This window comes from Thermobia domestica, chromosome 7 (assembly GCF_964235325.1).
Source record: "Thermobia domestica chromosome 7, izTheDome1.hap1.1, whole genome shotgun sequence".
NCBI classification, from domain to species: domain Eukaryota; kingdom Metazoa; phylum Arthropoda; class Insecta; order Zygentoma; family Lepismatidae; genus Thermobia; species Thermobia domestica.
In genome coordinates this window covers 12,229,742-12,247,539 of record NC_137460.1, presented here as the reverse complement: position 1 = coordinate 12,247,539, position 17,798 = coordinate 12,229,742, and the positions used below count along the sequence as shown (strand labels likewise).

At 37.0% G+C, this 17,798-nt stretch overlaps 1 protein-coding gene across 1 annotated transcript in view; it reads right to left on the bottom strand.

Annotated features, from left to right (window-relative positions):
• GABA-B-R1 (gamma-aminobutyric acid type B receptor subunit 1) overlaps nt 1-17,798 on the bottom strand; it is a 77,004-nt gene that overhangs the window by 38,282 nt on the left and 20,924 nt on the right. The window contains exons 7-10 of the mRNA XM_081764128.1: nt 14,549-14,697; nt 9,692-9,821; nt 3,434-3,561; nt 2,634-2,775 (exon numbers count right to left, since the gene is read on the bottom strand). Coding sequence (XP_081620254.1) covers nt 2,634-2,775; nt 3,434-3,561; nt 9,692-9,821; nt 14,549-14,697 — 549 coding nt within the window. The remainder of the gene's footprint in view (nt 1-2,633; nt 2,776-3,433; nt 3,562-9,691; nt 9,822-14,548; nt 14,698-17,798) is intronic.

Sequence of the window (17,798 nt, the reverse complement as noted above, 5' to 3'; positions counted from 1 at the left end):
ATTTATAATTCAAAATTCGGAAAAACTTGACTGAGATAACACATCTGAAGAACAACCTAGGAACGCTAACATCAGCGATTGTTCAATTTTGGAATTTAACCATTTTTGTGTCGTTTTAAAAATGTTCGTTTATTTGCCAATACATCATAATAATATACGCTGCCAAATTTTAATATAAATCATTTGAATTGAACATGAATTAAACTAGAAAACTCTAACTCGCAACTTGCATGTAAATTGAAAGTTAAAACAACGAATTTCATACAATATATATATATAAACAATATTATACATTCTTAGAATATTTAAAGAGTAGACGCCAATTTCCTGACACACACATTGGCATTAGGCTGCTTCAAAAAGGAAATAAAATGAAATTTTTAATATTACGTCGCACGCTCTTTTAGAGTGAAGGAGAAACATGATAGGAACCCCACGAAAACAATGTTATTCAACTTTGCCCTCATCCATTATCTGATTCGATGTAAGAGTATCCTTTTGATATAAGCGTGCTCTGACAGTAGCACTTGCGGATAGCAAATTTTATAATTTTACACTCTTACTCGATTAGTACACCGGATCAATGTTAACTGTATGTTGTGTGTTTCTATCTTCCTTGGGAGTCTTTCAATGTTCGAGATGATAAGTTTCATTAGGAATGTTCCCTCCCTCCCCCCTCCTGTTTTAAATTTCTTTGTGAAACTAGCATGTCTATTTAGATATAAGAAATGTTACCAATTCAAGACTTTTTCGCTAAACATACTGTTTTGGAAGGAGGCCAAAAATTAAACACAAGAGGTTCTATCCTAAGTCAAACTGCAGATAATGTAAAGCAAAATGCTTTTTAGTCCGTGTATTTCAATTAGAAACTGAGATGTTTCAATTTATGTCCAACCCGCCGAAAGATATGACGATCGTCCCGCATAAAGTGTGTTTTGCGGGGTTTGATGGGGACGCGTATTAATGGTTTAAACCAGAAAGCACAGTATAGATATTAATACAAGAGGAAACCACTGACTTTTTTAACATAACAGATCCTCTGTCGATGTGAATTCTATGACGCACAAAGAGTGAAAAAGTGACTGGCTGGACCGGGACTCGAATCCGGGACCTCTAGCATACCATACCGATGCGTTAACCACTACGCCACCGAGTCCGCTTCCAAGAATAGCCACTCACTCTCGAGATCGGCGTTTTCATCTCGGACCACGTGGGTTCCTGCTGTGATTGGACAAACCCTGTGTCCATATACCAAGCATCTTATGATTGTTGTAATTTCATATATATTAATGAAAAAGGAAATAACACATTCACATCTATAGAGGATTTGGTGTGTGTTAAAAATCGGTTGTTTCCTCTTTCATTGATATACGAGGCGTGTTTTTTAAGTAAGGTCCGTTTTGTTGTAGACACTAGTAGTTGGCGTGCATACCGCAACGAGCGTGTGCGTCGTGTACCGGCATGCCTCAGGAACAACTGCGCCTAATTTCAGCTCTGTAGCTGACCTGTACGGTTCTGTGCTTTCACAATGTTCTGTGCTTTCACAATGTTTAAGACAATCAAGTCGCCCGCCGCGTGTGAGGTTCGATCAGTGATGCGGTTTTTGTCAGCAAGAAACCTGTCTGCTGCAGAAATTCATCGACAGATTTGCGAAGTGTACGGTGATACTGTTATGAGTGCAAGCAAAGTGCGTAAGTGGGTACGAGAATTCAAAAATGACTGTGACAACGTCCATGATGAGGACCGCTCCGGTCGCCCTTCTTCGATTACAGACAATTTGGTGGCTTCAGTTGAAGCGAGGGTTCGTGAGAACAGGCGCTTCACAATAACAGGTCTCTCAAACGAATTTCCTGACGTGTCGAGATCAGTGTTTTACAAAATTGTTTCTGAACACCTAAAGTTTAGGAAACTGTGCTCCCGTTGGGTCCCGAAACGATGTGAAAACGGCAGTGAACTCTCAGTTATCGGAGCAGGTGGCAAGTTTTTATGAAGAAGGTACTTTGAACTTGGTTGAGAGGTATGATAAGCGTTTGAACAAACTTGGCAACTATGTCGAAAAATAGAATAAAATATGTACATTCTGAAAATACATTTACTTTTTTGAAATAACCTTTCGTTGTGTACTTATGTTCAAACGGACCTTACTTAAAAAACACGCCTCGTATATGAAATTACAACCGTTATAGGTATTTGGTATATGGACAGAGGAATTGTCCAACCACAGCTGTGATCTGTGGTACAACCCATGTAGTCCGAGTGGAGAGCACCGACCTCGAGAGTAAGAGAGTGAGTAGCTGTTTTGGGAAGCGGACTGTGGCGTAGTAGTTAACGCATCGGTACGGCATGCTAAAGGTCGGTCCCGGGTTCGAGTCCCGGTCCAGACAGTCACTTTTTCACTCTTGGGCCTTTCAGAAAGCACAATATTCACACGCATTGTAACAGTAAAATGAATATTAAGGGTGGTACATTTTCAACAGTTTCGTGGAGGGTTTGTTCTTTTGTACAACAGAAACTGGAACAGATAAACACCACGGAATTAAACAAACAAGTATATACCGCAACCTGAGTCAAGATCACCCCCAATGTTCAAATTAAACTCACTTTATTCACAAATGAATCATACTAGCACTTACCAACCCATCTTTCTTTGTTGTACCACGTAAGATTGTCACTCTGCGTGTCGTAGTAGCCAAGACAAACGTATTTCCCATCAATCACTTGCTCAATCTGAGTAAGAGCAATCCGATCTCCTTTGGAACTGAACGCAACGTAGCCCTAAAATACAGAAGAAAAGTAAAATTGCATAAAATATGCTTGGAGAAACATTATATTGTTACATTGCGTAAGCTCCACTTCCCCCAAATACCAGAAGAATTAGTAGTTCAAGAATCAAGAAATACTCCAGAATTAATAGCATGCCAGTCAAAGTTGGCAAAAATAAAAGTCAACGAAATATCGTAGACGCCACGAAGCAACAGTCAAGTAAACAAACTGAGTTGATTTTGAGTTTAACGTCCCGTTCAGCAGCGAGGCTATATGAGACGTGGACCTACTGATTAATGTGGGATCCGAACCACATGAGCTCCCGCCGGGAATCGAACCCGGATCTCCCACGCCAAAGGCGCGTACGCTAACCGCTTAGCCACGAAGGAGCTCAGGTAAACAAACTGATCCTTAATAGAAACTAGCGCGGTGAAATGAGTAACTTAACGTATTATAAAAGTCTTAAATGCAATACCTTAATCTATCGCACGTAAATAAATAAATAAATAAATAAATAAATAAAAATTGAACTACCTAATAAGAAATTGAAATGGGTAAGCAGGTGTCCAGTGACATGTTTTTTTATTTCTTACTCTGAAAGTACTTATAGAAACTAACACAAAACATACAAACTGCCAACAAATTATATTCATAAATAATTAATACTTACAGATATCCCAAGAAACTGTGTAGCATTAATCGCTGAATATATTTCATCCGCAATTTCCTTATTCTCGTACGTAAAGTTGTCTAGACTTTTGTTTTGTTTGTTCAACTTCTCCATTGTTTTATTAAAAGCTGAAAAACAATTTTAAAAAATTATTAGCAGTCAGCAAATTTTATCTAATTCTCTCTCATAACCTACGCTGAATTTCAATGCAAAAATACTTACATCTACGTATTTCAGATTTTTCCCAAACTTGTAGATATAATGGAATAAAATAATTTTTTAGTTTATGTTGAGTAGTTTATTTAACTGAACCTGATATTTCGTCCATCCATTTTCCTGCAGACATCTTCAGACGTCCAGCTTAATTCTGCAAGTAAGAGCATCTTCTTACACCTTCGTTTTATTTTGAACCTAAAATTTACACTTTAGATTTGTTATAAAAACGCTGAACATTGCTGACAACCGATATTACAAATGCAAGAAAAATGTGTGTTATTTCATGCCTGTTATAGGTTGCCAGGTACATTATTTGTAATATGTATACGCTTATTATACGTAATCACTAAACTTGAGTTAAGCTTTTTAGACACAAGGTACCTCGCAACAGTGAATATAACAGTCAAAATGACAAGCGCACTTGCTTGTACTCATACTAGCGCTTATCAACAATTTTCAGTGTTTTTATAGGAAATCTATAGAATAAATATTAGGTTGAAAATAAAAGGGAGATGCAGGAAACGCGCTTACCTGTAGAATTAAATTAAACCTGTAAAGATGTCCGAAGGAAAATACATGGACAGAATATCGAGATCAATTAAAGAATCAACGCAACATATAGGTAAAAATGTTATTTCATTATTCTTACATTAGTTTCTCTAGTATTGGGTTGATTCAATAACTTGCGCAGTTTATTTCAAGTTTTTTTCTTCTTCTTCTTCTCAGACAGTGCTGATGGCAGTGCTGTGAAATATACCAAATTGTAGGTATGTTATCAGTAATGTGTAACACTATTCGTAATTTCGCTGGGGCTGATCAATTTTTGTTTTTCAGAGTCTGAAGTATGGACTGATAAGTTGCGAAAAGGGAGTTACTAACATGCTTACCTGTACGAGTTCAACGAATCTCCTAGTGCCGCAGAGATACCCAGACATAAATCTCTGCAGCGTACGGAGAGAACACTATTGCTGAAGGAACCACCTAGAAATGGTCTGACAGGTTCCGAAGAGAAAATTTTGACCTGAGCTATGTCCCACGTTCTGGTCTCCCTATTTTGATGAAGATCATTTGAACAATTGATCCATCGTAATCCACATCAAAGCACCCGGGAATTGGCCATGGAGACGGACAGTGGATAGACAACAGTTGTGCGACATCTTCAACATATGGGAAAGATTATTCAGAGACTGGGTTAGTGGGTGCCTTATTCAATTAGTACAGAGTGCAAGAACCAGTGTGTTGCCACATCTGGATTTTTGCTTATCAACCATACTGAGTCCTGTCGACATCAGCCCTCTCTCTCATGTCTTCTTACCGGAGACGAGAAATGGTGCCTGTATGTGAACTCTAAGCACAGCAAGATTTGAGTCAGCCCAAACAGAAAGACAACACCGTGTCCCAAACAGAACTTTCATCCCAAGAAGATAATGTTGTGTGTTTGGTAAAACATGGAGAAATTATCCATAATGAACTCCTACCCCGTAATAGTACTATCACTGCTACTGTATACTGTAATCAACTCTAATCTGTTCATGCAGCACTTCTAAGTAAAAATGCCGAATAAACGACATGGCGTCATCATCCACATGGGCAACATAGACCACATAGAGCACACATGACAACCTTTGCCATTCAGCAGTTTTAATGGGAGGTTTTTCCTTATCCCGCGTATCCCCCAGATGTGACTCCTACAGATTACCATCTTTTCTGGTTTCTGTCGAATGCATTCTATGGCACATCCTTCGAAAACGATGAGCAGCTGAAAACTTCGTTGATGATTCTATGCATCCAAGCCCAGAGTTCTTTTTTTAATTCTTCTTTTTTTTCCCCCTAGAAATCCAACAACTGCTTGAACCTTAGGAACAAAACGTTAGAAACAGATTGTGAACAATGCGGGAGAATACATTACTGATCCATTGTCCAATTGGTTCAATGTTCAATCGAAAAATGTATCCGTGGGTTCCGAACGGCATGAACTAATGAATCGACCCAATGGTTGGTGTGCTAAACGAGCACACTGTGCATGGGTTTCTCTGGGTTCTTCCGTTTCATCCCACTGTTTCGTACATTATCAACGTCTCCCTCAGCCTTGAAGTATAATCGTGGGACATTGAACCAAAAAATATCTAGTAGTTGCTTTTTAAAACGTAACAAAATACATAACTAACTGAAGTTTATGATATCCGAGGTTACATCACCGCAGAAACAAACCCTGCCATGAATCCTATTCTATGCAAATTAATTCAATTATAATTTCCTTTCATCCTCTTTACTCCACCAATTCTTCATTCATCATCCATTTTTACTTAATCTCAGTCTTCTTTGCAGGCTTATAGCCAGAACACTACGACAGAAGAAAGAGGTGCCAAGATAACGTTTCGGGGGCAAATTTGTCCACTTTAGTTCACTTTACATTCGTATTTACGTACCAAGTCAATGTTTCAGGGGAGCTGAGCTTCCTTGGCCGTCTCCTAGTTATGGACCTGCTTCTTTGGGATAATAGAATAATCAGACACATTAAACTAACTATGTAATGTGGTCCTTTAATACATTTCTCTTCGACAGAGGCAAACGATATGGTGTAGAAGGACCGAGGTTTCGCATGATGGTCGGTACATCCACAAACAGTGTACGATTCAAACCCTGGCATCGTTCGGAACCCAAGTAAATAAGTCCTATCCTAGCACCCGGAAATTGGCCATGGAGACAACTGTCGTGTGACATCTTAAAAAAAAAAAAAAAAAAAAAAAAAACACATGGGAAAGATTAAAAATCTGGGTTAGTGGGTGCCTTATTCACTCAGTGCAGACTACAAGAATTAATGTGTTGTCACATCTGGTTCTTCGCTTATCCACCATACTGAATCCTGTCGACAAAAGTCCTATCCTTCTTACCGAATGAGAAATGGTGACTGCACGTGTCTGACCAGTGAGGGTTTTTTCTGGGATTCTCCCTCATTCTCGTTCCACTAATTCTTTTTTATAATCATTCACTTCCATTATTAATCATCCGTCTCCTTAAGCCTACAGGCCATAACAGGTACATTAAATTGTTTCATTTTTCAATTACAATACATCGACTGACCTCTTGTGCGATTTTAACATCGCTGGACAACGTTTTTAAACTTTCTTTTTTTAGTTAAAAATTAGGATTCAGCAATAAAATACAATAAATATTAAAAATTCTACGACGGTTAAGAAACAGTTTTGGTCAAACGAAGTCTTATGAAATGAATTTCAGTGAGAATTAAAATCATTTACTATTCTAAACAGAATAATAGAAGGAAAACTAATTTCTATTAGGTACCCAAAAATGTGTCGGATTTCCACGTGATGATGCAAGCGTTTGGATATCTTTAGTTAGAACTAAGGATGGTAATGTGTTAGTGAGTACTTCCTCTTGCAGCTTGTTAGTTGTCAGTGAGAGCAGGTCATACATGGCAACTTGAAACGCTATTATATGGGCGTATATGTTTTAGGAGTGTAAACTGCGAACAAACGCTACAGGAACGGAAGCAGTATATGCCAGGTACTTGATAGTCACGTGGCAAATAAGTGAGCAGTACAAAATGTGATTTATCACGTGCAAGTCGCCCAAAAGCCAAAGACAAGAAGACATTCAAGGCAGCTACTGACACCGATAATGACCAAACACGACAAGCATTGAGAGAAGCATTTAATTGCAGTGCAGAAACCATTTGATAACACCTCTACCAGCCTGAGAAATGGTATAAAATGGAACAATGGATCCTACATGTGCCGACTACGAGACAAAAAGTGACACGAGCAGTGTTTCTTTGTTGACTCATTAGGGAAAGGATCAGTTTCTGGGCAGACTGCTAACGTGCGATGGTGTTTCACGATAATTCATGGCACCGTGATTGTTGATTGAACGTTCTTCTAAATAAATGGAACCTCCAATGTATTAAATGAATAATTTTGAAAAGTATAGTAGACTCCTCGGAATATCATGCATCGTGAACTATTAACATCTGGCCAGATGATAAGTGTGTCTGTATACTTGTGTGTATGTGGCAAATTGAAAAACAGTGCTTGTAAAATGCAGAGGTGTTACTCTGATTCAGTACAAAACCATGCTACATGTTACTAAAGTTACCAGTGACATCATCCGACTAGGCTCAGAAACGCTCATGTATCCTCCGTATTCCTTAGACATTGCACTCCAATTAGCATTCATTCCATTTATTAGATAACCACATCATCTGCGGCGAAGATGGTTCCAGATCTTTAACAACGTAGCCTATGCACTAGTTGACTTCTTTGGTTCACATTATCTGGAGTTCGACAACCATGGTATCCACAAATGATTTTCCAGGTACATCTTACTATATTTTACTATCTTTATCTTTGCATGATCATAACCCGACAGAACTGTTTTGGGTATCTAATACATATAACTAATTATCTGAAGAAGTATTTCATTTTATTGGGTTGTGTATTATGAAATATCGTTTTTGGGGATGAGAAATGGAATAGCAATAAGTTTGTTACCAAAGCATATATTTAATCAAAGTAATCATCCATGGCAGCAATACACTTTTCTGAGCGAGTGACAAGCCAGCGAATCTGGAAGTAATGGAAAATGTAAGGTTTTTCTATGACGTCTGATTTATTGAAATATTTTCAACGACGATGCGCCTGCAGGACCCGAAACAAATGGTAGGGCTGGGATCGACGCTATATGATGGATGTGGGAGAATTTCGTATTCAAACTCATGAAGGCATGCAACAGCTGTTTTTCCCATATGTAGGCAAGGAACCTGACGCAAGATAAATGACCCTTTCTCCTGACCAATGAGGGCAGCTGTTGGCGTAACTTCCGATGCTTACGAGTTATTTTAGAACTGTAACAGTGTGTTGTGATGGTTGGCCATGTTTTAGAAAGTTATAGTACACTACACCAGCATCAGTTCACAAAAGAGTAAGCATCATTTTCTTTGAAAAGAGAGGTGATTAGCCTTTTTACGAGGTGGTTCTCCGGTATCCAATTAGTACCGTGGCCTGCTCGAGTTGTCATATACAATTCATTTGTCATCGCACGTCACGATACGATTCATCAGTGCCACCTTTTTCCTTTAACTGGGAAACGAATACACTTCTAGTAGCTGTTCCTTGTGCTGTTCACCAACTTGAAAAATGAAATGAAATCTTTGAGTTTTACGTCCCACGGTTATGCCGGTTAGGCTAAAGGAGACGGTGATGATTAGTAATGAATGAAATGGTGGAATGAAGAAAGTGGGAGGAAACGGGAGAACCCCGAGAAAACCCACGCACACGGTGTTTGTCCATCACAACGTTCATTTGGTGTTCACCAACTTGACGTGGCACCAATTGATCTATCTTTTTTCACTTTCCTATTACTTTTGGGGAAACGTTCATGTTTGTAGTAATCTGCTGCAGTTTGATGTTGATTCCTTTCATCTCGACTGTCAAAGAGTCGTTCTTCTCACGTGTTAGTGGTCGTTCCTCATCATCATTTTAAAGACTGGCACCATTACTGCGGAAGTTCTTGAACCAACGCTGAACTGTCCGCATATTGATTGTTCCAGTCTAAACGCTTTGCTGTTCTTCGTCACCATTACATTGGTTTCGTATTCCAATTTTCACTCACATAGTAACACAGTCCGCATACCACGGTTCACACCGTGTTTGCAACTGTCTCTCACGAAATAACCACTACACACACGCACACAAATGAGAATTTCACTGTCTTTCGCACAGAAGTTCAGATAGCTTTACCTTCGCCCAGCAGGACATAACTATCGTGTTTCCAAAAAGACATTTCATAATACACAACCCAATACCTGACAGTACACTGAACGAAAATGCAAATAGAACGCAAACTTATAAATGGGTGACAAAAAAAAATATAAAAAACTGCCATGCAGTGTTGTAACTATAAGCAGGGACACTTCTAGTGAACTAACTATAAAGCTGGAAACAAAGAAACAGCCAAACTAATTGAGAATGTGAGAGGGAGAAAACACTGCTGTCTCACATAACATGCAACATCCAAACTCACCCAAGGCCACAGCCCAGACAGCATCATAGGCCAATGGGGCTTCCTGATAGCCTTCAGGATATCTTTCGTGATCAATATCGTACTTGGTTCTTAGTACGGAATTTAATCGAATTCGAAAATCATCTGATGTCTGAAAATCCAGTCACACATTGTTAACATATACTGGTATCCGTTACACAAATTAATACATATTTTTTACTGTACAGGTTTACACTACAAAATTTCAGATAATAGTTTCCCTAATTTGTCCAGGTTTTGCAACATTTTTGCGGCTTTAGACATCAACAGCTTTTCAATTACTTTCCTGACATGAGCTACCTAATCAGAAAATGTGCAAATAAAATAGATACACTCCTGTGAAGAAGACTAAACTATTTGCTAATATATGCACAGATTTTGATACTGGAAATATGTGTAGTTTTACCATTGGAATCTACGTCTCACTTCACCACAACTTGCATGTATTTCTACTGATATTATAATGTTTAATAAAATATACAAATCATTTAATTGAAACATTAAAAAAAACTTTTGTACTCGAATGTACAATCAAAAATATTTGTCTTTATGTGTACCAGGAACTCAAGTGAAGTTAAAAGCAAAACAATTCTAAGAAAAACCCCAAATCACAAATAATCCAGAAGGACGTATTACGTACTGGTTATTTTTCATTTCCAGTAAGTAAAAGTTTCTTAGAAAGATATATAAAAATTCTGACATATTACTTCTTCCTTTTCCATCTTCGATAGCAGAGATGACATCGACGACGATTATGTTATTCTCCGTGAGATTTGAGAGACGATTATGAAACTTTGAAAATGTAAGTTACATACTTTTCCTAATTGATTCTTGAGTGGAGTGGAGTGAGTTTAACGTCTCGTTCAGCAGCGAGGCTATATGAGACATGGACCTACTGATTAACGTCGAATCCGAACTACATGAGCTCCCGCCGGGAGTCGAATCCGGGCCTCCCGCACCAAAGGCGCGTATGCTAACCGCTTAGCCACGAAGGAGCTCTCTAATCGATTCTTGTCTCATGAGAAGTAATTCTCTTGGTGGTCTCTTGAATAGGCCCTTTGTTAAGCTCTTAATTAACAATTTGTTTTGTCTTTCATCAACTTACTTAATTATTACTTTGAAATAAGCAAACAATGATAAGTTCAACTGCTTAGTTATTCATTGAGTAATGTTGTTTTGATAAAGAGTCTGTAAAGTTTTTGTAATAAATGTGTAAATTTTATATCAGGCCAAAGAATTTGTGATAAATCATGTTTCTTGAATTCTTTTTCTTTTCAAGTAAAGACAATCACTTGATTAGCTTATTTAATACTCAGATGAGAATTCTTATTAATGAAATTGATTGAGCTTAACATGAGATAAGGATAATAGTTAGGACCCCTAAAAGTAATATGTCTTAAAACTATACTACCAATATTACATTCAGTTATCAAGAAAATCAATCAATTATGCATATTCTTATTTTCTCTATGCTTTAAATTATCAGTAATAAAAGCTATATTATTAATAGACTAAACAGGATCGTAGTGCGATATGTTATCCCTTTCTTGTTACTAGTGCGATATGTTATCCCTTTCTTGTTACTATTTTATTTCAATTATATTTCAGTGTACAAAATTTCACGACGTATTTGTTAATTTATAGAAATTCAAGACGTAGACCTATTTTATACTAGAAACGTTAACAGTCTCCGAAGAAAATGAGCCAAAAGTATTTAAAGACAACAGGAAGATCGGGCGCACTCCTCAATAATCTGGAACTCCCGAATGTGAACATTTATGCAATCTTGTTCTCTTCCCGTTGATGTTAACAAAGTCCATCCACAAAAACAAACTTACCGAGAAAAAAAAGATCTCCTTGCAAGCAATGTTACCCAACTGTCATAAAAACTCCCCACTAAATAAATACTCAAAACCAATCAGAATTTCACTACACAGATTAGAACCTCCATAATCTCACTGACAAAAAATTGAATACTTTTATTTATTGATCATTGTCTTTCTATAATAAATACAATTAAGATTATAATTAAAACAATAATTATGGTTAACGAAAAGATCAGTTAGCTTTTCAATGTATTAATGAAGCTTAAACTTAATATGTTTCAGCAGCCGAACTGTACCCTAACCCTGACAAATTGGAAGAAAAAAATGAACGTTCCAAAATTCACAAATTCAGTTTATTTTAATATACATAATCTTAAAAATAATTATTTTTAAGATTATGTATATTAAAATAAACTATTTACAACACATCATTAATCAGAAAAATTGTCATCTTTTGAACTATGAACACGTTTATAATGTAAATGTTACAAGCAAGTATTCCCGCAGTAAAAAAAAGAAAAAAGACCTCAGACGAAAGCAGCACATAAGTTGCTGAAATATTCCAAGATTAAGTTTCATTTTCACATTAAAATATTGATTGATCTGTTCTTTTCTAACAAATAACTGCCACATATTATCAGTATTACATTATAATTATTACATTTTTTAAAATAAATAATTCATAAATTAGCAAGCTTCATTGATTACCATAAGTTCAAGATGGGAATGGGCGCTCAATGATAAGTTGCTCACTTCTAGGGCGAGCAAGTGATCCATGGTTGGACTCCAGGCTATATGAAGTTGTGCTGAATACCATCATCCATGTCACAGATGAAACATTTCTCGCGAGGCATCAAAAACTACCAGATCTAGTGGGAAAATAACTAAATTGGCAGCCCTGCTTGCAAGATTTGGCCCAGCGGACAAGAATAATTTTTGAGCCCGTTTTAGAGTGCTTTGATCTCTTGAAGTTTAATGAAGGTGATGCCGAAATAAGATGGAAATATTGATAAGTAATTGGGAATACTTTCTGTTGGTTCTTTCATGAGCAACTTCACATATTAAAAAGCACGTGGGAAGTTTTTGTGTGTTTGAAAATACACAGTATGTCGGAAAAGTAACGGAACTTTTTCTTTATAGATAACGACTAGCTTCATCTATTGAAGCAACATATCATTGGAAAGCTAGATATCTGGTCAACAAAATGAGATCACAATCATGAGAACCGATTAATGGAGTGTCCAAATGAAAAATGAAATGAAATTTCAGTTTTACGTCCCACGATTATGCCGGTTAGGCTAAAGGAGAGTGTGATTATGAGAAATGAATGAAATGGTGGAATGAAGAAAGTGAGAGGAAACGGGAAAACCCGAGAAAACCCACAAGCACGGTGTTTGTCCACCACAAAATCCACACGGCGCAAGCTGGGATCGAACCAGGGACTCCAAGCACCGGAGGTGAACGCTTTACCACTGAGCCACCGCGCCCACAACGGAGTGTCCAGTTATAACAAGAAAAGTGAGTTATCTGGTGTCACCTCGTCACAAAAACACGACGGAGCAAAGAGTCAATATTAAATTTTGTTTCAAGCTAGGTAAAAACATTTACACAAACATTGGAATGATGAAACAAGTGTATGGTGATGAGTGCTTATCTCGTACTCGTGTGTTCGAGTGGTATAACGCGATTCCGGGACGGTCGTGAGTTCTTGGAAGACAACTCAAAGCCAGGTACACCGAAAATCAAAAATCGCGATGAGTTGTCGGAACAAGTGTGTAAAATGATCGCCCACGATGCGATCTGGGTGTTATGGAGCGTTTGTGGAAGCAAATCGTTTGCGTAAGGCCCGAGTATCGTGCGTCAGGCAGTTGGTCTTTATTGCACGACAATGCACTATGTCACAGAACCGTCGCAGTTCATGACTTTGTGGTTAAAAAAACAAATCAGTGTCTTTCCACATCCTCCATATTCGCTTGATTTATCGCGTGTGACTATTTCCTATTCTCAAAATTAAAACTGACTATGAAAGGGAACATCTTGTGTCAATGTTACACACGTCCAGGCTGCCGTGACGAAAGTCATTGAGGTGATTGTGAAAGAGGACATTAAAAACTCTATACTAGCACTGGTTGAACGTGCCCAGCGCTGTATTGATGCGGAAGGGATGTATTTCGAATAAAGAGAACTACAGTTAGTAAAATATCTAATTCGTTTTGTTTATTTTTAAAAAGTTCCGTTATTTTTCCGTTTGCTGTACAACCACGAAAGCTCGTAGATGGCAGTACCTTCCACAGAACAGTCAGAAAGCAAGGTAGCCAGCTCGTAAACACCTTGGACAGTTACCTATCCAAGAGGTTTACTTCTGCTAAGACTATACTTTTTTTTTTTTTTTTTTTTGAGAACAAATAAATTTAGTCACACAATATATATATATATATATATATATATATATATATATATATATATATATATATATCAAAACAACAAAATATTAAATACGAATAAATAAGTTAGTAAAAGAATAAAAGGAAAAGCAAAAGCCATAGTAAAAGTTTGTCAGAGGCCTGGAAGCCTTTAGTTGCGTCCGTGGTAAGAATCATGGTAGATGGAAATTTGCAGTTCGCGACAAGTGACTGCCAGTAACGGGATAATGATAATAACCTTCTGAGTGTAAATCATGACTTAACGATTCCCATAAACCAAAAACTGAAATCACCGGCTTAAGTATAAGCTCGTAGAAATCACATACCACTCCTTTTCTAACTAACGGTCAAGGTACTGTTGTGTATCAGTTGAATTTAAAAGAAAAAGAAGATATTTATAGTATTCCCTCTGATACTGGATAACTTTATATACAATTTATGTTACATACTTTCTGTATTCTAGATTGGTAACTAAACAAGACAAGTCAGTAAAATACACTGATCTTAAAGATTATTTCTATTTACGAAGGGGAACTCTCTATATGTAATTACTATCTACATAAACAGTTAATAAAATAAGTCTTCCTTACCATGCCAGATAGAGTAGTCTGGTTGTTCTGGTTCCACATCAGTGCCTCAGTTGTCAAGTGACCCTCTGCAGCCATTCTCATTTCTGTTTTGTTACATTTGATCCCTTCTTCCTCGAGCCTCGTCTCAAACCAGTTATCTTCGTACCAACCTGAAATTTTTAAACTTTAATCACAAAAAATTCCAACTTTGCACACACTACAATATATACTCGAGTGTGTATGATAACTTCTTTTCTTACAAAAATCACAGCAAAAACATGACTGGTGAATTGTTAGGTAATCGAGCCATAAAACTATTAATTTATCTGGGGCGTCCAGGTGAGATAAGTTGTGAAGAATTTGTGAAGCTGAGTCTAAGAAGAGAACCGATGCTGTGAACTAAAGGTGGCAGTCTGAAGAAAATACAGAATGCTGTTCAGTTTATACCGACCGATATTGAAATGTGCCTCCCCTATGAAAAATCCGTGCCGCCATTACCGGTTGTCTTCTATCAGAACACCAGCATTACGGACTATCACCCGACATCGCAATTTTTATCGTAACAATTTCATCCCATTCCTGCCAGCAGATTCCTCATACGGCGGTGAGGATATGTTGTAGACGTCTGATTAACAATCTACATGCGCATAAGAGCTTTTCGTAGATAGGTCATGAAAGATAATACACGGACTGACATTTCCTGTCCCCATGTGATAATAAAACTGGAGAGAAGATTTAAGTGTGGCTGGACGTTATGTAAAATGCGGACCCATACCTGGTTTCTTGTTTGTTTTGTACAACCGAGAGGTAGACTGTGGTCATGGTAGATTTCTGAAAGTAGGCATCATTCACCTGTCCCGAGCTCGGTATGTTTTCCTTTTCTGTACTATACTTTTTTTGGTATAAAATGAAAAGAAATCTTTTAGTTTAACGCCCCACGATTATGCCCAATAGGCTAAAGGAGACGGATGATTAAGGCAAGTGAATGATGATGAAAGAATTGATGGAATAGAATGTGAGAAGAAACGAGAGTACCCCAAGAAAACCCTTACTTTTCCTGGGATCGAACCAGGTACCCCACGCACCGAAAATTAAGCGCTGTACCACTGAGCCACCGTGACACTTGTGTATATACAGTGGAGTCTCGTTAATTCGAACTTGGATAATTCGAAATATTGGATAATTCGAACAGAAGTCCATTCCCCTTGAAAACTGTATTGAAAACAATAGTAAAAAATCGTGGATAAATCGAACTTTTGAACCTATGTTTTGGATAATTCGAAGTAAATACAGTTGAAAATTTTTAATGTTGGACAGATGTAAACAGAGAAATACAGTTTTAACGTGTTTTCAGTTATCCAGATGCAGCCATAGGGAAGAGTAATACAAAAAGATGAAGGTGAGTTGGGGAAGAAGTAAAGATAGAGAACGTGTGCTAATCTCATCTTGTTTCAGAATTGGTTGAAAATTTGAGATTAATTATTGATAAAGTCAAACAAATGTTATTAATATCGTGTTCCACGCAACACATGAAATTCAAGATTTATTGACCGTACAAAAACAATCAGATTTAAGCAAATGAGGTTTAGGACTTTTTAAAAGTGAGAACAGAATATTCAAATTGTTACTGGTGTTTAATTGTTTGGGCTATTCAATTTATGTTGTAGTGTTGTACGTAAATATATTTTCCATTGTACATGTAATTTGAATTATGTGGAGTCAATGTCGTTTGTTAATTTGCGGTATTCGAGCACGCAAATAATAAGCTGCTTTAAAGGTATAATCTACATGTTTTTGATGCACAGTACTTTGGTTTGTTTGTTGTTATATATGTGAAAATGAATGTTGTTGGATAATTCGAAGTTTTATCGTGTCCCCTTGGACTTCGAATTCAAAAGAGTCCACTGTAATGAGATTTGAAAGAGGTTATTTGCGATTTTGATTAGAGCAACTTTTGAATTCCGAAAATAAGTTTCCTTCTTAAAAATGTCTTAACGGACTAGTAGTGAGGGTGGAGTGGGGCGCGGTATCTCTATCCCTAGTCTTTCTTATATGTTCTTTAATCAGGGATTAGATGTTCATCTTGGTGATGCCTATGTAAGTGCCGGCATATCCGCACTAAACTCATATATCTCTGGTTGCATTTTATTTTCGATTAAGTAATTTTTGAACTTTGTTAATGATTTATTTAATGTTAAATTGTTTGAAATCAATCCTAAAAGCATCTACTTGTGGAAAATGGATTTTAATTTGTGTCAAATTCTACAATGGCTATTGACATGTTTGTTTCTCCTTGTTTCAAGCAAAAGTAATATATATCATACAAATAACGTGTCCTTTGGGTTGTACTACTAAACAGATTTCTCTATTCACCACCAAAGACAATACTGATAAACCATTCGGAGAGAAGAGGAACAAAATTGAAGGCAAGAAAAACAAATTCACCGAAGCTTGGTCCTATATCCCATCGGAATGTGACAAACTTACAAAAGTATATAAACCTCTTACATAATTATTAATTTTCTGACCAAAGTATTACGTTATGGAAACTGTTACGAAATAATTTATTTTTAATAAAGAAATGCATTCCCTAGTCAGAAAAATAATAATTATTTAAATAATAATTTCAGAGTGAACATGGGGAAGTTACATGTGGGAAACCTCTGAAATAATAAAATTGCAATTTCTCTGGAGTGTGTTTATTTATAATCTGCTACAATATTTATTCCTCTTATTTTCAGGCATGTTTATAAATTACTACTAAACTACTACTAGCCTTATATGAATATGCACGGTAGCTCAGTGGTAGAGCGCTCATTGATGCATGGGGCTTTTGGTTCGATCCCAGACCACGTCCTTCCACATTCTCATTCCACGAATATTTTCATAACCACTCACCTCCTTTAGATTAAATGGCATAACGTGGGACGTTACACGACAGATTAGATATCAAGTTTTACTTATATGACAAAACCATTTCTAACACTCCTAAAGAAAATCTGTCAATACTGTATGAAGTAACATTACCACTAATGGCCTAAGAAGGTTAGCTATAATATGATAGCTAAACATATCAGGCAATCAAGCGTTAGTCGCGCAATTAGTTAGTGTCGTATTAGCTCCGTACTAAAAAGGGTATACTTTTTGATATTCAAAGTCTGCTTGGAGTTTAGCTAATAAGTTGATTTGGGTATGATTAACTAATATAATCCCAATACATCGGGTGAGAAAAATAAATGTGTCAACTACAGAAATCTAGACGTGCGCATGC